The 26,126-nt window shown below is 38.0% G+C and overlaps 1 protein-coding gene across 1 annotated transcript in view; it reads right to left on the reverse strand.

The window, feature by feature from the left end:
- Positions 1–26,126, reverse strand: part of LOC127435874 (death-associated protein kinase 2-like) — a 48,757-nt gene that overhangs the window by 7,752 nt on the left and 14,879 nt on the right. The window contains exons 3-9 of the mRNA XM_051689617.1: positions 20,293–20,514; positions 14,272–14,410; positions 9,466–9,595; positions 9,232–9,280; positions 9,100–9,126; positions 7,568–7,720; positions 4,379–4,424 (exon numbers count right to left, since the gene is read on the reverse strand). Coding sequence (XP_051545577.1) covers positions 4,379–4,424; positions 7,568–7,720; positions 9,100–9,126; positions 9,232–9,280; positions 9,466–9,595; positions 14,272–14,410; positions 20,293–20,514 — 766 coding nt within the window. The remainder of the gene's footprint in view (positions 1–4,378; positions 4,425–7,567; positions 7,721–9,099; positions 9,127–9,231; positions 9,281–9,465; positions 9,596–14,271; positions 14,411–20,292; positions 20,515–26,126) is intronic.

Consider the following 26,126-nt stretch of genomic DNA (forward strand, 5'->3'; position numbering starts at 1 on the left):
AGCAGCTTGTAGAGAAATCTGTTTTCTTTTTTCCATCTGCTAGATAAAGAAATTAGTTGTGATATCATGGGTTGCATTCCACTTCACTTTAAACATGTACTCGCTAACTTCCGTAAGCACTTCCCCTCGGGGGAATCCTCATCGCCATTTTTTAAGACCGTTCTACTTCGTTCACTGGGTAAGGGAAGTTTCTGCGGACAGACCCTCAACCCCTCAATTTTGACTGAGGGAGCCTGCCTACACACATGTATGCTCCATGACGTACTGTACATCCAAGTCAATAAGACAGAGTGAAGTTAGCGAGGGAAGGGCATACACTTTTTTAAGTGAAACTCAGACATGGTTGTTTTGCAAGCTTGTCAAGTAATTCTTCTTCTTCTCATCTGTGATGGGCAAAGGGCAGACCAGCTGGAAGTGCCACCTACTATACCAGGGTAAAATTGCTCTTTGATTAGCACCACCTATTGTAAAGGCATGTATGTGTTAATGGTGATCATTTGTCTTGATTTTAATGTGAAAGGGCCATTCATCAGTGATTCATTTCACATTATCGCATCACCTCTGGTGTGCAAAGGTATTCCGGAAGCTAACAATTGCAGGTTATCACTTTTTACAAAGTAGGAAACTGTACTAGACCACAAAAAATTGCATTTAACAGCATGCAATACTCCCAATCCCAGTGCATTACAAATGCTGTCTAATCTCCATTAACCAGACTCTGAGATGTCTGGCTGTGCTCCAGGACATTGCTCCAACCCACAGGCCCTGCTCAGCAGCTCTTTCAGGGCTTCATTCACCTCATTGTTCAGTCCTGAGATTGAACCCACACCCCTGTGCCCAGCTTCTCCCTTTAGTGATCCAAAAACATCCTGCAACCTGTGGAGTTCAGCGTTCAGCTCCCGTCTGAGAGAGCTCAGATGGGCTTCCCTCATCTGGTATCGACAACTGACGCTGGCTAAGCTGGTGTCGGCTGTCCTCAAGTCCTCCTGGAGGCCTTTTCTCAACACCTCAGCTTTACGGAACTCGTAACGCACCTGAGAGAGCTCCTGCCGTATGCTCTCGTTTTCCTCTTTGTACCAGGTTTCCTTCTCGCTGTAGATGGAAAGAAGAGTTTCAATGTCTTCTTGAAGGGATTCACGCTTCTTAGCCATGCCCTCAAGACCCATCTCCATTAGCGAGATGTCCTCCAACACATTGGCGAAACGTTCAAAGTTGACATATGTGTTGTTGGGTGGCATGCTGGAGTGGGACTGAATGGTGTACTCTTTTAGACGCTTAGTCTTCAGCTGCCATGATTCCACTCTTGTCTGGGCCTCTTGGGTGGTGCTGTTGTCCTCTGCCCATTTGTGGGACTTTGCATAGAGAGATTGGGAGAAAGAGTGAGTAAGAGGCTAATTCACTGTTTCAAAGCACGCAACTCACACATAGGTCAATAGTGGACCCAGGCAGGAAGTGGAGTTAGTGATGGTCTCAGTTAAGAAGGACAATGGTGTTAGGGTGGGAACCACAGCACAACTCACCATCAGCCTTCTCTTCAATCCAATCAATTAATGGAACTTGTTCTCCTAACATGCTATTGCTTCCATGATGATGAACTGCATGCAAACGAGCATCTAGTCGTTCACGAGCAAGTTTTGTGTCCAAACGGCACAAACATGACACAATACTGTGAGTTAAAAGATGTTTTGTGATTTCAGGTTGGTTGAGTTTACATTTGATTGACTGAAAAATTATGCCATTCAATTTACAAATGTCCTTGTCATTTCGATTCTAAAAACAAAACTTCCTGATAATTGTATGCTTTTTAAGCAACATCACTGAACAAGCTTATGTGCCATTTATCAATATGGCTGTGATTTGGCCGTAGGTTTGAGGCCACAGATTAAATGACTAAAACTAACTCTTGTTAAAGTTATCTTTTACTTAAATGCACAGTCCAAAAATAACACCCACCAGGTGAAAAAGACAATATGAAGCTATTAACCACTTGGACCATGTTATTAACCATGTTGCAGCTTAACGCATGGTTTGTCATGTATTCTCTGTTTTTGTACTTAGACTTTTATTTTGAAATTCTTGTTTGGTTCCCCATTCCTGTTTCCTGTATATTTTGAAGTCCTTTGTAGTTTATTTTCATGTTTGGGTCTCCCTGATTGTTTCCCCAGGTGTTCCTTGTGTATTTAAGCCCTTGTTTCCCCTGGCTAGTTTGTCAGTCTTTGCATGTGTTCGTTATGCTCTGTACTTGGTTCCCTGTGTTTTTGTTGTCTTTATATTGAGTTACTTTGTTTAAAGCTGCATTTAGATCCTCATTTCTCACCTGTCTCGTTACATGGTTCATATAAAATGGTGTGATCAAATAAAAGTTAAAAGCAGTCAACAAAAGACAAGTTTAGTGACTATGATGTCTTAAAACAACTTTACCTCAGTGGAAAATTCACCAATAGATATTTGTCTAGGAAAATAAGTTTTCGGTATTGTTTCTTAAGAATTTGATGTGGTGACATTCCTGGCGTTGAGCCAGGAAAATCTGGATGAATGAAATCACTAAAGGGCTCCGTGTCACTGAGCGACTCATTTATGATCCTGTAAGCAACACACAATGACCTGGGACCAGATTCACAAAAATGTTAAGAAAATTACAAAAGTTCTTCGGGTAAATAAGACATTCCTAAGAACGTTCTTATGGGCAATTCTTCAAATTGTTAGGTTCTCAAATTTTCTTAATCACAGGCTTTGGCATTGTCTGATTATTTCTAGTCTGCTCATGAGGTTGCCTTATCTAATACAACAAATTTAATAGGCTACTTCAACACTTTAATCATAACAATAAACGTATCTAATAACCTTTTAAGTGGCAAGCATTGCTGTAATTTTTTGGAATTATAAAGTGTGTGAGATGTTTAACCACATCAACCGTCAAAGTTGACTTTATTGCTGGTAACCATTTGGCATGGAGTAAAATAAAAAATAAAAACTTCAGTAGATAAGAGTTGGAGGTTCTTGTTGAGGAAATTACTGTAAGGAAAAAGTTCTTCTAGGGAAGCTTGACAATTATATCAAGTAGTTGGAAAGTATAGAGGCGGGCATGGGAAATGGCAGCAGAGGACAGCTTCCGCTTTCTAATGATTTTGTTTCTTGATTGATCACCCCATTAAGAAGCTTCAAAACATTTATTGTTTGAATTTTGTGATAACATCTACAAAAACGTGTTTACAATCACATAAACTGCCCATTGCAGCTTCCGACTCAACATGATAGAACGCGTCACATTTGAAACAACCCATTCAATTCATTAAACATAAGTCTGCCTTTTGGTATTTAAGATAACTGTGAGGTTATCTTAACTTTCAGATGTTTTTTGCGACAATTAAATTGTATTTTTCAAGAATTTTAATTCTTACATATTTTCTTAATCTTAAGACAAAATCTAAGAACGTAAATTTTTTCGGGAATACAAAATATTCGTAACTTTTTAGTTAGAAATGTTTTAGTTAGAAATTAACAAGAAAATAGTTCTTAAGAATGTTTCGTCAATCCAGCTCTGCATATGGAAAATAAAATAATGAAATAATGCAATAAATAATTTTATAAAACAAGATACAGTACAGTTACAGTTTCTCAATTCACCCACCTTTGGCACGTGTTAAAGTTCATTTTGGACCCTGATTAATTGGTATATCAGTTATGAATGTAATGTTTAATGTGCGTGTTCATGTATTTCATGTCTTTTATTTTGAAAGTTTATTTTCTGTTCATGTCATGTGGTTCCCTAGTTATGTTATTCCTGTTTTCCCTCCATGTTCATGTGTCTTGTTTTCATTGGTTTATTGTTTAATCATCTTGTTTAGAGTCCTGTTTGTTCATTGGTTTGTTCTCCCATGTCCATGTATTTAAGCCCTCATGTCTTCCATTGTCCTTTGTTAGGTATTATGTGTTTGATATGCCATGTCAAGTTCATGTCAAGTTCATGTCAAGTTCATGTCAAGTTCATGTCAAGTTCATGTCAAGTTCATGTCACATTTATGTTTCATGTTTATAGTTAGGGTTTTCACGTTCATAAATAAAATTGCACTTGGGCTCTTTACACCATCGACTTCATCATTGCCAGCATCATTACAATGTAACTCATATGTAAGTTCAAGGTGTGTCGTGATATGTTTACAGTAAGTTTTTCCAACCCTATGTTTTGTTGTTAACCAGTTAATGATGCGTCTACTACCATTCAGAGGTCAGTTCACTCTGTACACCCAGCAGAGCAAAGTTGAAAGCTGTCAAGCTTTAGAATACCAGTAATAAGCATTCATTTTAAACAAGCCACACAAGCTTGTATAAACATGTTTTCAATTGTGCAGGTTTCAGACATAATCCAAGTGTTTACCTTTATCCATGGGTGGTTGAGTGCATCTTGTATCTTAAGCCTCTTTCTGAAAAACAAAAACATTGGTAAGCAAAATGAAAGTAAATGCAGAACAACAACATGAAGATAAAGTAAAAGAGAGATTGACAGACATAAAGAAGATGAGAAGAGACTTTACTTTGGCTCAGTTAAAGGTGCTATATGTAATAATTTTACATAAAATGACCATAATATGTCATTAGAGAATTAGGAACATGCTAAGTTGAAATACTGGCTTCTCCAATAACAATGCTAGAGCCAGTCTATTCTACTTTGAAGTTTCCATTCCGGGCCGGAATTTCTGTTTATGTTTTGGCCTGTGTAATCCCACTCACCAATAGTATTTTGACACCGCCGGGTTGCCACATTTGAACAAGTTTGCAGGCAAACAACACTGCATGCTGCAGCCATGGAAGCCAGCAAACGAACTGGATCAGAGATTACAGATTCCACCTGACCTAAAAAGCCTCACCATCCATCTAAAAACCACCATGACCAGAGGCGTAGTAAAACAAGGATAAATATTGGTGATGCCTTTGGAAGATGGAGACAGCTTAAAGCCCAGAAATCCTTTAAAATGTTGCGTGTCCTCATTCTGGCAACACGCATGAGCTTCGAGTCTGGGGCGGGGCAGACAACTCTCCAATATTTTGAATTTGGACTGCAGTACTCATTTCAATCACTTGTTGTCAATCTTCCATATAGCACCTTTAAAGACAGGCAAGTCTACTCTTGCCTTAATAAGCACTTTATCTGTGGGATGTCACCTTAACCCGTAACAGATCTAAAACATACACTATATTGCCAAAAGTATTCGCTCACCCATCCAAATAATTGAATTCAGGTGTTCCAATCCCTTCCATGGCCACAGGTGTATAAAATGAAGCACCTAGGCATGCAGACTGCTTCTACAAACATTTGTGAAAGAATGGGCCACTCTCAGGAGCTCAGTGAATTCCAGCCTGGTACTGTGATAGGATGCCATCTGTGCAACAAGTCCAGTTGTGAAATTTCCTCGCTACTAAATATTCCACAGTCAACTGTCAGTGGTATTATAACAAAGTGGAAGCGATTGGGAATGACAGCAACTCAGCCACGAAGTGGTAGGCCACATAAAATGACAGAGCGGGGTCAGCGGATGCTGAGGCGCATAGTGCGCAGAGGTCGCCAACTTTCTGCAGAGTCAATCACTACAGACCTCCAAAGTTCATGTGGCCTTCAGATTAGCTCAAGAACAGTGCGTAGAGAGCTTCATGGAATGGGTTTCCATGGCCGAGCAGCTGCATCCAAGCCATACATCACCAAGTGCAATGCAAAGCGTCGGATGCAGTGGTGTAAAGCACGCCGCCACTGGACTCTAGAGCAGTGGAGACGCGTTCTCTGGAGTGACCAATCACGCTTCTCCATCTGGCAATCTGATGGACGAGTCTGGATTTGGCGGTTGCCAGGAGAACGGTACTTGTCTGACTGCATTGTGCCAACTGTGAAGTTTGGTGGAGGGGGGATTATGGTGTGGGGTTGTTTTTCAGGTGCTGGGCTTGGCCCCTTAGTTCCAGTGAAAGGAACTCTGAATGCTTCAGCATACCAAGAGATTTTGGACAATTCCATGCTCCCAACTTTGTGGGAACAGTTTGGGGATGGCCCCTTCCTGTTCCAACATGACTGCGCACCAGTGCACAAAGCAAGGTCCATAAAGACATGGATGAGCGAGTTTGGTGTGGAAGAACTTGACTGGCCTACACAGAGTCCTGACCTCAACCCGATAGAGCACCTTTGGGATGAATTAGAGCGAAGACTGCGAGCCAGGCCTTCTCATTCAACATCAGTGTCTGACCTCACAAATGCGCTTCTGGAAGAATGGTCAAAAAGTCCCATAAACACACTCCTAAACCTTGTGGAAAGCCTTCCCAGAAGAGTTGAAGCTGTTATAGCTGCAAAGGGTGGGCCGACGTCATATTAAACCCTATGGATTAAGAATGGGATGTCACTTAAGTTCATATGCGTCTAAAGGCAGATGAGCGAATACTTTTGGCAATATAGTGTATCTCTGAACATATTAACTTGACAGTAGTGAACATTGCACGCTCAAGCCTGTCTAATAGGGTCCATTAAAGAAAATTTTTGAAATGCTTTTGATACCAAATTCAATCGAAACTGAAAAATGTACAAATTGCTTTCAGACCAAACCATTATTTAAAGAGGAATTTTTTTTTTTTTAAAAGAGCCTCATGCTGAAGACTTTAGAACAGTGTTTCTCAACTGTTGCAACCCAAAAATGGGCAGATCTGTTTTAATAGGGTTATGGACAGAAGGCAAATAACAATGCTAAATGCAAATAAAAAAATGCAACTAACCACATAATTATAAATAGTTAGGATAGCAAAACAAATATGCTATTAACTTTTAAAAGGAAAGGAGAAAATGCTTCCCAAATCTTTTATTGTTGACGTCAAAGGTTGTGCGTCTTTTTTTCACTTGGTGGAAGCTAGCCAAATAAGGCTAATGGCAACATGGGAAAGTTGTGTAATTGGGGGCATTTCACAGTAAATATTGATTTGCGATTAATTCAATAAAATTAATTGGCACATCATGTAATTCATTTGATTAAAAATTTTGGTGCTGGGGACCTGGGTAGCTCAGTGGTAAAATACGCTGGCTTCCATCCCTGGAGTTTGCTAGCTCGCTAGTTTGAATCCCAGGGCATGCTGAGTGACTCCAGCCAGGTCTCCTAAGCAACCAAATTGGCCTGGTTGCTAGGGAGGGTAGAGTCACATGGGGTAAACTCCTCATGGTTACTATAATGTGGTTCATTCTCAGTGCGAGAATTGAGTTGAGTGTGGTTGCCGCGGTGGATGGCATGAAGCCTCCACACATGCTATGTCTCCATGGCAACATGCTCAACAAGCCACATGATAAGATGCACAGGTTGATGGCCTCAGACGCAGAGGCAACTGGGATTTGTCCTCTGCCACCCAGACTGAGGTGAATCACTATGTGACCACAAGGACTTAAAAGCACATTGGGAATTGGGCATTCCAAATTGGGAGAAAATTCCCAGCACAAACTTTTTCTTGCTGGGAAAGGCTGGCACATGTAAAATCTGACCAGCTGAGAACCACTGTTTTACAATTTACTGTTATTTTTGCTCTTTCTCTTGATTTTACCTCTTACCTTGTATCTTTTACCAGCAGTTGTCTGATGAAGCTTTTGGCTAGTTCACTGGTGCTGCCGAAGAATTCCTCATCAAATTCATAGTCCACAGCTGAGATGTTTGCCAGAGTTTCCTGCTTGGAGTCGCCCAGGAACGGTGATGCCCCACTTAACCTTAAAAAATAAAGACATACACTTATAGATCAGACAGCTGTTAAGTGCCTTAATTATGTTGACACCGACAATGGGTGTAACATTATGGCTGATTCACTATTCAGTATTCTGGTTCACTTATTTGTCATTGAGGCTATTGCTGACACATCACAAAGTCACTCTACAACAAATCAGACTATAAAAGTTACTTTCAATGTTTTACCTTGAAGGTGAACCTTAAACAGCTAGATAGTTCCCCATCTCCACTATCACTTTCGCATTTAAAATGTGAAACAATGTGAAAGTTAAATTGGAGATTTATAGTAAAAAAGGACATAAGTATTGATCTGTTTCTTACCCACACCCATCATATCGCTTCAGAAAATAGGGATTTAACCACTGGAGTCTTATTAATTACTTTTATGCTGCCTTTATGTGCTTTTTGGAGCTTCAGAGGTCTGGTTACCATTCACTTGCATTGCTTGGATGTACAGAGCTGAAATATTCTCCTAAAAATCCTAATTTGTGTTCAGTAGAAGAAAGAAAGTCAGACACATCTGGGATGTGTTTACCATAAAATATTTTGTGAAAATTGCTTACTAACCTTATTTGTGTAAAGCTGTATACACTACTGGGATAACAGGGTTTTGTTATCATAGCAAATAAGTTGTATTAATGGATATAACTTTACACTGATAATGTTAGTACGGGATTTTATCACACCAAAATCATGTTATCATGTATAGTGTTTACATCTTGTTGCTATACTTTTTAAACAGTGTGTATTTTAGCGTTTATGGACTGGCCCCATTCCCTTCCATTTAAAATGTCTTCCTGTAAAGTGAAAATAATTTTTTTGTGGAAATCAACAGCATGCCATTAATGCTGTTAATTGAGCTTAACTTGTTTTGAACCCAGAGCATTCTTTTATACATAAGAGAGAACAATTGTAATTCAGTATGCAAATATTACAGTGACATCACCGCTGTTGGTTAGATTTTGAATAGCGTACTTTCTATTTCCAAATTATTATCTTAAATTTCTTTAAAAAGAACAAATAGATTGCACACTTAAGACCGAAATTACCTACAAAACAAAGCTTGAATGGGGTCGTTAAGTGGTTTGGACTGAATAAATTGCAGAAAACTGTGTAGAAGAATAGATGTAAACAGAAAAATTCAATGCATTTCTCTGTAATAAACTTTCCAAAAATTAAGTTTAAATTAGAGCATGAGTTGAGTCTCGTGCTTGAGCCAAATTTGTATACCATGTGAACTTGTGTAATCTCTGACTGATTCCATTGCATTTATCAATCTAGCAGTCTATGGGATGCCTATGAATATCTAGATGTCTATGAATCCAGTCTGAGGAGTAATCCCCAATCCTCCATTAACACTTACAGGATGTATGTGATGACTCCGATGCTCCTGAAGGAAACACAGGGAAGGAAGAGAACACATGGTTAAGCCATTGCCAAGCACTGATGTTGCTGTATGTAAAGTACAAAGCGTGATGTGATTAAGAGTTCTCACCACATGTCCGCCTCTAATCCCAGCAGCTCATAGTTGACTATTTCTGGAGCTGAAAATAAACCCAGTTAGAAGTATCCCTGTACTGCCATTTGGTTCAAAACAACAATGTAGAATGTCCAAAGAAGGTAGAGAATTTCAGCTGCATCTGACACATCAGTGCCCTTCCAGTAATATGAAAATGAATCACTCACTTGCCTTTTTAAATCATGTTCTTTTGTACATTCATAGACTTACCAACAAATTCTGGAGTCCCAAAAATGTCTTTGAAATCCACTCCGTCCTTGATCCTATGCGCCAAACCGAAGTCAATAAGCTTGATCCGCGGCATTTGAACATTGTTGTCCAGCAGCATGATATTCTCAGGCTGAAAACCAAAGAAATTAACAATACAACCATGATCAGCCACCCAAATTATGTCAAAAACAAGCAAACAGTTGAAGCTGTTAGTGCATATGTTGAGCTGTAGCACTTGTGGCAGTTTCCCAATCAACAGTACACAACCCCATATATAGTTTTTTATTTTAGTCATAATTTTTGTCTTTTGACGAAAATGTTCTTTAAATTTCATCATGACATTTTAATACATTTTAGTAAATTTAAAACTAAAAATGGTATATGATTTTAGTTGACAAAAATTGCATATTTTAGTTGACAATAATGTGCAAAATGACAAAAATGTATCAATGTAATTTGACCAAATATTCAAACATTATCAAAAATGTATAAACATTTAATTATTTAAACATGTACAACATGTACAAGGAAACACTATTCATTTCAGTGTGTTTATGACCATGTAACCTCCACCTCAGCATTTTGCATGCTGATGAAGTGTTTTCATGTAATTCCGACGGAAGCTCAACCCCTGTTCTGTTCCCTTATTAATGCCTCTACATACTTAAAGTGAAAAGACACATCTATCATTGCCCATTGCAATGGCATTGCACAGTTTGTCAACTGAGCATTAAGCATTTTTTGATTGAAATGAGAGTGTTATATCCAGTTATTCTGGCTGCCTTTGTACAGCTACAGGGAGCAGCACTTAGAAAAACAGGATGAAGATTATCGCCAAGAACAGCATGGGTGACATGTCTCATCATGTGTCGCTGCTAACCTCGTGGTGTTAGAATATCTGGACTCGTACCAGCAGGGATGAGGACTCCAGAGACACATAACTCTTTATAAGTTGTTACAGATATTTTCAAATAATTGCATTGAACATTTTTTCGATTTTTGTCTTATTTTCCAGTTAAAAATACATATAAACATCTTCAAAATGAGATAAATGAGAAGCAACATTGCATAATATATTATGACTTGCTTTTAGAAAACATATGTTGAATTAAATTTATTTGTCTAAATTGTTTTTTTGTTAATTTTATTTTATATGTTTATTTTTCTTAACAGTTTTTTTTTCTTATTTTTATTTTAATTAATTTTAGTGAGGTTTATGATTAAAACAAGAAAAAACTTAATTCAAGATATATTTTCTGAAAACAAGTCCTATTGTGTTATACAATTTTGCTTCTCAAATAAATGTACAGTATCTTGTTTTAAGGATATTTACAATTTAAATAAGGATATCCTTTTTAAATATTTAAAATATTTAAACAAGTAAAAATACTAAGGCTGTTAATCTATTAAATTTTTAACAAATTTATTGCTCAGTTTTCTGCGATTAATCATGAATAATCATGGTACATGATACATAAAAACAAACATTAAAACATAATCATAAATATATTTGTCACAAAGATATTACAAGAAATTGGTTAGTCATCATTCACATATTTTAATTATTTAAATATGTACATGTTAATTTTGTATAATGTTTTGTGAATAGAGTTACATGCCATAAAATCAGTGGGCATGCTGTATTTCAAGTTGGGCAAAGTCTTCTGCCGTTTTTCAGTAGATTTTTATAATAATAGGATCAAATGGGCAGATTCAATTTATATCAAGCTTTATTGGCAAGATAAACTTAAGTGTACATTGCCAATGCATTATTAGACACTATACTTTACATACAGATATAAAACAAACTGAATGCTGAAGTTAAATTTGCTGAAGTTTAATATCTCAAAACAATTAGTTTCTCTGGCTGCCGTTCAGTCTCTGTCGTGCACAAACAGGGTCTCTCTCGCACACTTTTGCTTTTGACACTGGTTTAGATGACAGTGAGTGAGCGTTTTCGGGCAATGCAAAGATATAAAGCAGTTTGCCCGTATCTCTCCCACACCTGGCTCACCGCTTGCGGGTAAAGTCTACATTCTCCATACAGTAAATCTGCTCATGTGTTTATTATGCTCGGGACATGCGTTGAACGTAATGAAAAAGCATGCACTGCTCCACACAATCAGCTTCTGTACTAGGATGTGCAGTCGAGTCGAGCGTGTACTGCCTGGAAATGTATATACGTAAGCTAGTGTGACGAGGAGGAGGGCGTAGCCGGGCCGTGAGGATGCATGCCTGGCCCTGAATTGTTCTAATCAGCCGGGAGGGGATAAAGATGAGCCGGAGGCACCAGTTCAAGAGAGAGAGAGACACACGTGGCAACTGTGTGTGTGTGTCTGTGTGTTTAAGTTGATTTATGTCATTAAAACATTTGTTGACTGTTCAGCCTGTTCCCGACTCCTCCTTGCACATCGTTACCCGTTACAGCCAGTTTTAGCCACAGGAAGTGGGGAAAAGCATTAGCGAAGTTTCAGAAAAAAACAAAAAAAAGTGATACTGCATTAATTGTAGAGTTTTTTTTTATGTGTTAAACAGTCAACTTTTGAAATTAAATTTCCCAGCCCTGAAAAATACTGATTATGATTATGATTTGTTTCAGTGTGACAGAATGGGGTCACCTATGTGTTTCCTATAAATAGTGCAGTGACAGGTCTTAGAAAAGTGAATACAGTTATTTTGCTATACAAATTTACAGGTGTTGCCATGCAACAAAGAGTATTTTTTCCTCTGAAAAGGCACATTCACTTTTGCTAAGAAGAGCGAAACTGCTGCCATGGCAACCAATGTAGCTGTTTCTTGCCTCCACAATTAAACCATATTCAGGGTTGGGAGGGTTACTTTTTTAATGTAATCCGTTACAGATTACTGATTATTTAACAATAAATGTAATCGGCAATGTAATCCAATTACAGCAATATGGAAGTAATGTAATCAGATTATTTTTTTCATTACTTTTGTATTACTACAAGGGCACATATGTAAATAAAGTCAAGATCAAATCAATATGATCTCTAAAACTCAAAAAAAAATTATGCCTTGAACGAAAACAGAACATGTTTGAGTAATATTATGAGTACTGCTGTAGCTGTTATTATATCTAAGGAAAGAAACTTGGACATAGTACCCTACCAAGAAAACAGTAAATGAGCTGTTAATGAACAACTCAGTATTTTTAAAGAAACCAGGTGAGTTCTCTGTCTGCTACAGAAAAAGAAAATTTCTCATGAAGCAAATATAATCAGAACAGATGCACTGAGTTACAGTATGTCTTGGTTAACATTAAACTAAAACTGGCAGCATATACCTCAGATTAAAAAACACTGCAAAGTGTAATTCTATCATGTACTGCAGTTAGTGTGTATAGGCAATTGTAATTTGCAATATTCATTAACTTCAGACTGTATTAAATAGGTAGATCACACGTTATCATTTTCATCATCATCATTATTATTGTCATAAATAAAATGAGTGTCTTTCCTCTGCTTGCTCATGATCCAAAGTCAAACATCACCAGCTAACAGTTTATGGCTGATTTCTATGTTTAGGTTTCTGTTTAAGGAGGATCTTAAAGGGGGAAAAAAGGTTTGATTCCAAAAAGAAAACAAAATCTATTTTTAAAGAATAGATCAAAACAGATTTATACTTTTAGTGTGTATTTTCAGTGACTTATTCCTAATTACTATAAGTGTTGAACATGTTACACTTGCCAGAACATCTCCCTCACCCAGACATTTGAACTTTTCTCAACAATAATTTATCAAAATCAGATAAATTCTTCATTGAACTTTCTTTCCTAAGAACGTAAAACACATTTTCAATTAATTTGGTATTTTTGTGTACAATTTGGATTTGTTAATAATGATCAGGGATGCAAAATTATGAGAGGTGAAAAAGGAGAGACAGTCATAGCAGATTTTCAATTTTTTCAGTTGATTTTTGTATTGTTGTTGTATTAAAAAATAAATCTGAAATTATGAAAGTATCGTTCACCTGGGGGAGGGGTTATTTTTTCAGCTACAATATGGAACGGGACAACATACAGGACGTCCTGGCTAATATAGTACAGTTCGCGTTTGCAGCCATGCAGACCAGGGGATTTCTATTCCAAACCAGCAATGATGCGCAAATCATGTCATTATTGGCAGGTATTCCTGCTCCCGCCAAACGATGAGGGCCACGGATTTCTTTGAGCACTAAAGCTAACTCATTTTAACACATTTTAATAGTAACTAATTTTAGCTAACCTAGCTATAGGCTAGCCTGGCTCTTATCACCTTCAAATTTTCAGGTCCTTGGATAATGAGAGCACCTTCACAGCTGGAAGGCATAAATTCCACTGAATTTTAATGTTGTTTCGCTTTTCTTTTTTAAAGAGCGAATAATGCATGTTCTTCCGTGGCCATCGCAATGAAGCAGCTGTTTGCCTCTAGAGCAGAGTGCTGATGTGAGACAGGTGTTATTTGCACATGCGACAGTAGGAGGCGCTTCTGACTCAAGTGAGTCATGAGAAAGAACACACATCTAAACCATTTCTCACTCTAAACAAACAGCTGTCTGTTTCACTGTCAGGAAAATTCACTATTTCTTTTGTCAGAAATTACAACTTGTAATCCTGACAGTAATCCCAATTTTTGGAAAATGTAACTGTAATTTGATTATGATGGGTTTTATGTAACTGAAACAGATTACAGTTACCTAATATTTGTATCCTGATTACCTAATGCCGTTACAAGTAATCTGTTACCCCCCAAGCCTGACCATATATAGCAATCTATAGAACTGTCTGAGTATAAGTTGTTTTTGTACCTTCAGGTCAAAATGTGCAATGTTCTTAGAATGCAGGTGTTGAACTCCATTAAGAATCTGTTTGATGAATTCTGTGGCTTCCTCTTCACTCAGTGACTCCTTCTGGGCCAGGAAGTCAAAGAGTTCGCCTCCAGATACACTGAAAAAGACAGTTTCAATGGGTTATAATTCGGTTACTTGTCTTACACGCAAACACACACATACAGAAACAGCTTCAAACCAAATCCAACAAAAGCAACAAACTGACTTTAAAAGTGAAGTGTGAAATTTCTGCACCACTAGTGTCACCAAATGGAATTGCAAAAACATGTATTATTTTCAAACAGGTTTCCCAAACATTCCCCCCATCTTCCATTGGTTGAATACAAACAAATAGTCCCTCCCCAAGCTCACGCCATTGGCTGAGCCAATATTGCTATGTTGGGCTGGTTGGGATGTTCAAACAGTTCATTCATTGAATCTTATTCTTACATTTTATTTATTTTTTTATTATTATTATTTAAACAAAAAAGCCCTCTGACTATTAAATGAGTATGATCTCACACATAAATGGACACTAAATTGATTACTAAAGCTTCTTTACTGTTGTTCATCTTGATGAGACTAGTAAACTTCCTGTGAAACAGTTAACCACAGCAGTGTTTAAAAAGCTAAGTATAACCCTTTTTTATTGCTAACACTTTTAACATAGCAGCATATCAGTCTGGCTGAACTTGTACACTATGTCCTCTTTGTAGTCTAAATAGTGGCTCCATATAAATGTTCTTTACTTAAAATGAAGAGCAGCTGAGAGACATAGACAGTCCATTCCATTCAGCCGATTGGATTCAGTCCACAATTAGTCTTAATTGAGTCTCTACGCTCCAATGCACACATTATAGGCTAAAACCTGAGCTGTGCCTCTCAGAAACTCTAGAGCACTGACATTTACTAGTTTCTCTCGTGCTGTACAGGCAGAAACACAGTAAACATTCAGGACTCCAGATCAGGAGGTACACTGACAACAAATATACACAAACACATGGATACAAAGTGTAACAAATTGTTCAGTTTACAAATGACGTAAGAGAACAGTCAACAAAGCAGCCATGAAAATTAAGCGGTAATGAATAGCGAAACGTTTATTCACTGGAATTTCACCAAGTAAATTTGGAAAGGGACTCATCATTCTGTATCTTCTTAAGGACTGTGATTTGTAGCAAATGTAATTGGTGTACACTGAGTACACCATAAATTACTCTATACTTTGGCTTAGCACTGATAAGCAGACAGAAGGGCTAACAGAAGGGCTGCATCCCAATTTCCATATTTCTACTACGCACTAGAAGTATGTACTGGTTATGGGAAAGTTTATATTTAAGAGTAAGCAGTACGAGAGCAAACAGTATTGGATCATACAGCACTACCATATCATAAAATACAACCCTGATAGTGCATGTACACTCACTGAGCACTTTATTAGAAACACCTGTACACCTACTTATTCATGCTATTATCTAATCATTCAATCTTGTGGAAGCAGCACAATGCATAAAATCATGCAGACGGGTCAGGAGCTTCAATTAATGTTCACATTAACCATCAGAATGGGGAAAAAAATTATCTCAGTGATTTCGGCCGTGCCATGATTGTTGGTGCCAGACAGGCTGCTTTAAGTATTCCTGTAACTGCTGATCTCCTGGGATTTTCACGCACAACAGTCTCTATAGTTTACTCAGAGTTGTGCCATATGCAAAAAACATCCAGTGAGCAGCAGTTCTGTGGACAGAAATGCCTTGTTGATGAAAGAGGTCAACGGAAAATGGCCAGATTGGATCGAGCTGACAGAAATACGGTAAATCAGATGACCACTCTGTACAAGTGTAGTGAGCAGTATAGCATCTCAGAATGCACAACACGTCAAAACTTGAGGTGGATGGGCTACAACAGCAGAAGACCATGTCAGGCAATTTATTAGGCAAGGCAAGGCAAGTTTATTTATATAGCACCTTTCATCCACAATGGCAATTCAAAGTGCTTTGCATAAAAATTATAAAGAAAATACAAGATAAAATAAATGTTAAAACCAATTAAAAACAAGAGATAAGAATAAAAAGTAATAAAATAGATTTTAAAAGAGTACAAATTATTCAAATGAATAAAATAGAAAAAGAATACTGAAATAAAATGATACAGTGTAAAAAATCTGGGTGTCATCTGCATAGCTATGGTACGCAATTTGGTTCTTTTTTATAATCTGCCCTACAATGAGCATATACAGGTTGAACAGAAGCGGTGTAAGATATAGTTGCCTATGTTCACATAGTAACCCCTCTCTTTAGATATGACCTGAACCAGATGAAGACCATCCCAAAGAGCCCAACCCAGTTTTCCAATCTGTCTAGGAGAATGTTGTGGTCAGCAGTTTCAAAGGCAGCACTGAGATCTGGTAAACCAGCACTGATATTTTGCCTAAATCAGTATTAAGCCGAATATCATTAAAGGTGCTGTAAGTGGGTTTTTTTCATGGAAAGGTATGCAAAACAATTTTCTACTCCCTTAAATATATTAATTAAATAAGTGTCCTGAGATATCTCACTGGTCTCTGTGACAACTGTATACTTTGTAAACAGTAAACAAAAATGTGTCCAGACGTCTATTTGTTAAATGTGTTTTCATATGGAAAAAGTGGCATTTTTCATTTTAGGGTGTTTGCTACAAAATGATCACACGTGAAATCAACATGTTGCTTCCGAATGTTCAGCACTGATATTTTGCCTAAATCAGTATTTAGCCAAATATCATTAAAGGTGCTGTACATGATTTTTTTCATGGAAAGGTGTGCAAAATTGTTTTTTTATTAATTAAATAAGTGTCCTGAGATATCTCACTGGTCTCTATGACAACTGTATACTTCGTCAACAGCAAACAAAAATGTGTCCGCGGACATTGACGCTTTTCACCTGTCAATCATTTTGATCATTTTCATAGTATTGTAGTTGCAACAAATTATTGAGGCTTACTGCCATTTTTAAGCCATGCTGTTCATAACATTTGTCTGTTGAGGGCGCTATTTTGCTGCTGTTGTTTTAAACAACCATTTCTGCATGATGTCGGTCTCAATAAATCTAATTTGTTATCTTTGGAGTGCAGTGTTTTGGAAAGAGGGAGCGTGGCTAATTCAACAGTTCAGTCTCGTGGAAGTAGAACGGCTGAAATTGCTTACAGCACCTTTAAGTATCTTTATGAGCACCGTCTCTGTGCTGTGATGCAGTCAGAAACCAGACAGGAAATTGTCCAAGTAACCATTCAAGTCTAAGAATTTGTTGAGCTGATTGAAAATAACCTTTTCAATGATCTTGCCCATGAAAGGAATATTTGAGATTGGTCTGTAGTTATATAATAATGTATAGTGTTATCCAGATTGCTCTTTTATAGAAGGGGCTTGACATCGGAAATGTGCCTGAAAGGAGTGAGGCATTGACTATTTCTAACAGATATTTTTCCACACAGATAAACATATTTTTGAAAAATGATGTGGGGAGTGTGTCGACGTTTTAAGATGCTGTACTATTTCTTCTAGGGTTTTGCCATCAATTGCCTCAAAATCAGACATAGTGACTAATTTCTGAAGTTTTTGTGGTTGGTGATGTCTGACCTCAGCGCAACATGAGGACGAGCTGATCGTCATTCTAATATCACTGATCTTCATGAAAAAAGATGCAAACCTTTTGCAAATGCTGTCAGAGAGCATTTCACAGGGAATCTGTGTTGGGGGGTTAGTAAGTCTCTCTACAGTAGCAAAAAGAGTGCTGGTGTTGTTTATATTGCTGTTTATAATGTTTGAGAAGAAAGTTTGCCTTGCTGTATGTACTGTGGTTCCAAATTGAAGGCATGAAGCCTGTCTTTATTGATGTTATAATGGACTTCATGTTTTGTTTTCCGTCACATTCATTCTGCTTTCCTGCATTTTCTTTTCATGTTTTGCACTGCTGTTGTGTTTCTCCATGGTGCTTTATGCCTGCCAAGTAATATTCCTGACCTTTATAGGAGCAATGCCATCAATAGCATTTTTAACTTTTGAGTTAAATTGATCAAAGTAGATCAACAGGGGGGCCTAGGTAGCTCAGCGAGTAAAGATGCTGACTACCACCCCTGGAGCCGCAAATACAGGAGTTCGAAGTTCGAATACAGGGCATGCTGAGTGACTCCAGCCAGGTCTCCCAAGCAACCAAATTGGCCTGGATGCTAGGGAGGGTAGAGTCACATGGGGTAACCTCCTCGTGGTCACTATAATGTGGTTCGCTTTCAGTGGGGCGTGTGGTGAGTTGTGCGTGGATGCCGCGGAGAATAGCGTGAAGCCTCCACAAGCGCTATGTCTCCGCGGTAACACTCTCAACAAGCCACGTGATAAGATGCGCGGATTGACGTCTCAGATGCAGAGGCAACTTGAGATTCGTCCTCCGTCACCCGGATTGAGGCAAGTCACTACGCCACCATGAGGACTTCGAGCACATTGGGAATTGGGCATTCCAACTTGGGAGAAAAGGAAAAAAAAAAATATAGATCAACACAGTCTGTGGATCTTAGGACCATAGTGTCCCTAATAAAGTGCTCAGTGAGTGTATGTTGCCCAGATGTCTATTTGTTAAATATTTTTTCATCTGGAAAAAGTGGCATTTTTCATTTTTGGGTGTTTGCTACAACATGATCACACGGGAAATCAACATGTTGCTTCCAAATGTTCATGTGGCCTGAAATAGACCCCATTCTGCCGAATTACTGACAAGCATCATCCGCCATCAGACATTTTTTACATCAATTCTGATGTGTTTACCTTTCCCCCTGGCACTTCTGATAGTATGATGCACAAGCAGCCTCAGAGACACGGATTCTGGTCCTATAAAAACCAGGAAGCAATTATGCTTACATAAACAATGGTGAGCTGGTTCTGAGTTTGCATATTCACCTTAAAATTAAATTTTTACTTCTCTGACGGTTAGGTTTAGGGTTGGGGTTTTGGTTAGGAGTTAGAGTTAATACAATATGTACTCCTCTTTAGAGTATTACTTAATTTACAACTAAAAATACAACTTGCTTTTGGCGGCACTATGTGGACATTTCACCTGGTAACTGGAGTGCACAAGTGCCCAAAAGTTCAACAGCACTTCCAGCTTCTGCCACTGGGGGCAGTGATTTGAATTTCGGTAAATAGAGAATCTCTTACAGGCACCTTTGGCCCTCTATTTACAATGTTAAAAGGTTTGAGATTCACTAATCCTAATCTTGCATTCTGTTTAGGTTGGATAGCATGCAAATTAGGATGTAGCCAATGTTTTGTTTTTTCAACCTAATGCACCTGATCCAATGAATCAGCTGATTAACATTGTAGTTGAAACAGTTGAAACGATCATTCAAGTACAGATAGGAAAATAGTTTTGAAAAAGCATCAAAGACAAGTTGAGTAGTAGCTACTGGTCTAAACAGTGGTGAGTGAGATAAATGGGAGTCATTTGAGGACAGGTGCTTGAAATGAAGCAGTAGCTCGCATTCATTTGAAGGTACAACCCTCATTTTTATAGTTTAATGGGCTTTTTATCGCACCACCACTAATAGTCTTAAAATTGTAGAAATTCTGGAGTGCCTATGTAATATTAGGCTAATATTTTAAAGGGGTCATATGACAGAAAACCAGATGTCAACAGCTACTCAAAACTTTACGCTATTGTTACCCACTTCATATACAAAAACAGTTAGACTATTTTAAGAGAGGTGATTTGCATATAGAAGTCTTGAAGGTAATGTAACTACAACACCTTGTTTAATTCTAAGGGCCAGAGAGTGGACAATGGTCAGGTAAATCTAAACTGTTTTGGTGCAACAAACCATGACTAACACTGTAAGTGGAGTTCAGGGAAAAAATAATATGCAACAAAAGTGTAGGATATGGCCCCTTTAAGAACTATATAGTGAGGCGAGCTGTGTTTGAGTGGGTATTTGTAGCTCTTCATAAAGCACGTGGGAGGATGCATTGTCACTCACAGTTCCAGGATGAGCACCACATCAGTACGGTTCTCGAAAACGTCGTGCAATGTGATGATGTTAGGATGCTGGAGCCCCTGTAGGATGTCCACTTCCCTCTCAATTTCCTCTCGCCGAACACCTCTCCGGCTCACCCGATTCTGACGCTTCTTTATGAACTTTGCTGCATACTCCACCCCTGTGCTCTTCTCTTTACAACGTTTCACGATAGCGAACTGCCCACTGCGTGAGAGAGAGAGAGACAGAGAGAAAGAAAAAGATAGTCAGACAGAAGCATCAAGACCATTTCCTTGATATTTTTGAGCCAACTTGCAATTTTTTTATTTGTATCTTTAATAATTAAAGGGATAGTTCACTCATCATCATAAAATTCTCTCATCATTTACTCACCCTCATGACATCCCTGATGTGTATGACTTTCTTTTTTCTGCTGAACACAAACAGAAGAATATCTCAGCTCTGTAGGTCCGTACAATACAAGTGAATGGTGACCAGAAATTTTAAGGTCCAAAGAGCATATAAAGGAAGCATAAAAGTAATCCACACGACCCCAGTGGTTAAATCTATATCTTCAGAAGCGATATAATAGGTGTGGGTGAGAAACAGATCATTATTTAAGTCCTTTTTTACTATAAATCTCTACTTTCACTTTCACATTCTTCTTCTTTTGTTTTTGGCGATTCACATTCTTTGTGCACATTGCCACCTACTGGGCCTGGAGGAAAATTTAGTAAAAAAGGACTTAAATATCGATCTGTTTCTCACCCACACTGTGGCAGAGCGGAGGGCGGGGCCGGGTCGTGATTCCGCACACCCGGCCCCTATTTAGGCTGATAAAGCCGATCGGAGACGGCAGTGCGAGAGAGAGAGAGTTAAGGACAGCTGTCTGACACCTGTGTGTGTGTCTTTTGGTTTAAGTTTCTCATTAAAATATTATTTATATCGTCAAGCTGGTTCTCGCCTTCTCCTTTCCACTGAATGTGTAACACACACCTATCATATCGCTTCTGAAGATATAGATTAACCACTGGAGTCTTATGGATTACTTTTATGCTGCCTTTATGTGCTTTCTGCACCTTCAAAGTTCTGACCACCATTCACTTGAATTGTAATGAACTACAGAGCTGAGATATTCTTCTAAAAATCTTTGTTTGTGTTCTGCAGAAAAAGAAAGTCATAACATCTGGGATGGCATGAGGGTGAGTAATTGAAAGAATTTTCATATTTGGGTTAACTGTTCCTTTAAGTTGCACAATTGTTGTGAGTAAAAATAGCTGCTTCAGCAGAGATAATGCATTAATGTCTTAATATGGTCAATCCAATCTAATCACACTTTCTGCACATTATCTGATTTAAATGGAAAATTCTGTCATTATCTACCCATCCTCATGTCGCTTAGAACTTGCATGACTCATACCGTGAAATAGTCACTGAGATATTATGAAAATTTCAAAGCTGATCCATACAACAAAATTGCATGCTAATCACTGGTTGTCAAGTTCAATTGCAATTTACTGTATTATAATAATATTTATAAAACAGGCCAGGATTTCAACGCAAGTCTTCTTGCATGCTAAACAAAAATTGCACTACAAGACTAATGAGTCTTATACTTTAAGAACTACTGTGTCGTTAAAAGTGTTTTTCTTCCTTTGGTTATGTCTTATCATTCCTAGGGCACCAAGTGGGCCAGGTCTGCCATTGGTACCTCCTCAAAACAAACAGGTACATGAAGCGCTTTTCAGTCAAAGAGAGAGAGAGAGAGAGTTATAGGAGGTAGTAATGGGAATATTTCTGTTCCTCTGCCTACTAAGCCAGGTAAGAAATGATTTGAGTGATCACATTTAACATTCATCTCCCCAGGCTACTCTTGGTACAACAATCGCACAATCTAATTCCGGATGCCACATTTTATATGTCAACTTTGCAGGATTAAAACATTTCTACAAAGCTAATCGTTTCATTAAATGCATTAGATGCTTCATTTCCTTAACTGTAGTTAGTAACAAGAGAAAATGCTTGAAACGGGAGCCAAATTAGTGTCGGTCTAATTAAAGTCTCTATTAGATGCATCACAGACAGTAGATAGCACCTCCTTTTGTAATTACAGACATTGTTTTGCCAGGGAGAAATCTGCAACAAACATCAAGCAACAATACACTGTGGTGGTTTATGGGGTTCAAGTCACACTGAACAATCAGTTATGCATTTCTTGCATAGCGAGAGCCTGAAAGGATATCCTGCCGCAGGGAATTGCGAGCCAGGGGTCATGATGTGGGCAGAAAACACTCTTATAGAGAGGAGAGTAGCACAGAAGAGGAATGCTGCTCTCCCACCACTTCTGTTTCAAAGAGGCTTTTGCTTCCTCATGAATACTTTAAAAATTTCAAACAATATCTCTCGACAGATGAGTATCTGATCATATCTCATGTTTCATCTGCTATTCATGTTATCTTTTGTTTTGTTTTTCTCCTGAGACAAATGATTCTATGCTCAGTCATGAAACTCTCCATGGCGCAAGCTGATAGGACGTTTGATATGTAATCTGGTAGCACATGGTACAGCGATGTATATGGAGGTACTGTAGGTAGGTAGGAAGGGATGAAGGTGTGTCCAAATCTAATGTTCGTGTCACATCCTGTCTACTGAGATACCTTAATCTGATACATTTTTGAAGGCAGCATAGATGTTTCCTTCACTGCCAATGAAATCCCACAATCCTTTGTGTGTGAATCCACAGCAGTTGAGCCAGAGATTGAGCTGAAGAACAAAAAAAGGCAGCCGAAGCAGCCGGTGAAAGCCAGTTTGTGTATAAATGTAAGGATTTTTTTTACTTTTTCCAACTTTTGATTCCATTTTCTAGCGAGAGAGTAGTATTGTAGTTATTAAATATACGCTTGGTTATCACCAAAACTGTCTTGATTTTATTATAGATTACTAGACCTCTGTGGTTCGGTTAGCCTGAATGAATGCTGGTACGCTAGCAATGACGTAGTGCTGCCTTGGAAGTCTGTCCGGAACCAGTTTCCAGAGGTACCACACAAACGCTGTCTGTCAATTCATTGACTGATAGGTCAGCGAGACAACAAGGCAGCTACCTTAGGATTCGGACGCAGCCGTAGTCTGTTCGTACCAGCATTGGGGAAGCTACTTTGAAACTGAAGCTTCCCGAGCTACACGCTACTCATAACAAAGTAGTTAAACTACAGTCAAGTTCCTCTTCAATCTTTTAAGCTCGGATGGGCCCCCCGACTATACCCAAAAAAATGGGTATCGTTTGAAAGCTTAGAAGCTGTACTTTACAATGCATGTAGACACTATGACCTAATTACTAAGTGCTTTGAATTGCAGATGCAGACTCATTGAGTCAAAAGGCACTCATTCTGTGAAATCTCATTACTAAAATCATGTCTGCATGCTATGAAAACCTTTAGTCACTGTTGTGTCTGCATGTGTAATTAGTTCTTATGTACAATTATTATGTTTTATTTGTTTGGAGAGGCTTTTGGACACTATGATAATTATTTTTGTAATGTCATAACTTTGATTGCTTTGTCGTATCAACACAAAATGTTTCTTAGATAAAGTTGACTTGATTGGGAACAAAACAAAAGCAGTTTTCCGGAGTTACCTTATTTACACCCAGAGATATATAATGTAAAATCAGAAAAATACGAAAAAAGTACATTTTTGGTAAAAAACATATATTTTTTTTCAACAGTTTCTTAGGCTGAGAGTCTCAGAATGTATCAATCTATATCATAATTTTTTTTAGAAAATTTTTCTTTACAATGATACCAAATACTTTAAAGAGTTTTAAAAAAGTAGTTAGCTACACTACAAATTACTAACAAAAAGTAGCTAACTTTTACTGAATTCTGATTGCAGCATTCAATAATATCACCTGATAGTTATATATTTATATAGGGTAACATTCCCTTATAAAAATTAACCATTGATTTACTACATTATAGTTTAACCATGGTATGTGTAGTAAAAACATAACTACCACAAAGTAACGGGGCTCAAGTGAATTAGTGAATCATTTATGTGAACTAGTTCATTTACATAAACCGTCCAAAAGAACCCACTCACTAATATGACTCGGAGTTCCCAACGCTAAATATAAGGTATTTGTTTATTATAACTGGTTACTTTAAATGAACAGTCCGAAAGAACCAATTCACTTAAATGATGGGGTTTTCCCAGCGCTTTATGAAAGAGAGAGAAGACGGTTTAGGTGAAATCTGTCACGCTACTGAAAAATGTAGTTCAGTTAGTAAAGTCTTTCTTTTAGTTAACTACTCTCCAACACTAGTTAGTACTTGTGTACTCTCTTATCTAACATTTAAATTGCTTCAGTTGTTTTCAGGTAAGGTGGTTTCACTGCAGCATACAACATGAGTTTTCTCTCTGAAACCCTCCTCCTCCCCAGCAGCACCTGTCTAGATTTGCTTCAAGAGGAATTCACAAATAAATAAAATGCAGTGCAAAATATGGCCCCTTTATAGTAACTTAGTCTCTTAGCATACACTAACACATACCTTATGCACATAGATGGCCAATGCATGAAGCAAACAGACTTAGGAAGCATCTTTGAGTCAGAGCTATGTTCAGCATGTGTGTCTATCTAGATCAGAACTGCACTGACACAATGGTCAGGAAGCGAATGAAAGTGGAGACGAATGTATCTGAGCTGACTAAGTAGGCCCCTCTTGACACTATGCCTCATGTCTGTGGATGTACATTTATACTGTCCAACTCCACTGGCGCTTATGCCAGACAGCCTGTTCTGGAATGGAGGTGTATAGCTGAGAAGGGGGATTAGGGAAGAACAGATAGCAGGATGACAGGGAAGAGCAGAAGGATGGATGATGTTTTCTCTGTGAAATGTAGAGAATGTTTAGTGAGGTTTCAGAGCTTCATCATCTGAAGGAATGTCTGCCATCAGACCACAGCAGGCTTTGTAAATAGTGGACTGTGTTTCAGTTTTAGCACTCTTGACTGCTAAAGTCAGCATGAAATCAAAATTGACCCTATTTGCTTTCATAATACACAATCCAAGTCTAACTGAATACAATTCATCAGCGCATGTTATTCTAAAGAAATGTTTGTGTTACTAATCTTTCATCAAAATGCAATAACTTGCTCTGCCTCTAAAACAACTTTCCTTTTCGGATGACATCATCAAGCCCACTTATTTATCAACCCCTCCCCTCCAACCACATGGCTCCATTCTGTTATGGAATGACCACTTTTCACGAATTAATACATTTCTTGATGGATAAAGTCAAGTCCAACCCTAAATTTGTTTCTTGTTTCTTTCATTTATTTTTTATTTTTTTCATTTCGAAATGCATTAGATTGTGACAGTGACAGTGCTTGGGTGGGGTTTGGTGGGGCTATAGCCCCGTCAGCAATCTGAATAGCACCGGCGCAGGCCCCCACCATTAAGAATTTCCAAATTATTGTACATTTTCAATCGAGATCAGTTAAAGAGCTAACTGTATTCTTTTTTATATGGAACATAAACAGTAAGAAATAGAAACAGTTTGAGACAAAGTAGACAACAGGTTGTGAATGTTGTTTCATGTTGACTGTAGACGAATAGTTCACCCAAAAGTGATCGCATCGCTTCAGAAGATTTAAATATAGGGTACGAGCCATAGATTACTTTTACATTTTATGTAGTTTTTTGTCCTTTTTCGAGCTTGACACACCAGAGGAACTTTCACAATATTCGTTATATGGCAACTGAACCCTGTGAAGACTTTTTTCAAGGTTTGAAATATGCTTGAATTTTAAATATGTTCCTGAAAAAATTTTTTTCCTTA

The sequence above is a fragment of the Myxocyprinus asiaticus genome, chromosome 46 (genome assembly GCF_019703515.2).
Source record: "Myxocyprinus asiaticus isolate MX2 ecotype Aquarium Trade chromosome 46, UBuf_Myxa_2, whole genome shotgun sequence".
NCBI classification, from domain to species: domain Eukaryota; kingdom Metazoa; phylum Chordata; class Actinopteri; order Cypriniformes; family Catostomidae; genus Myxocyprinus; species Myxocyprinus asiaticus.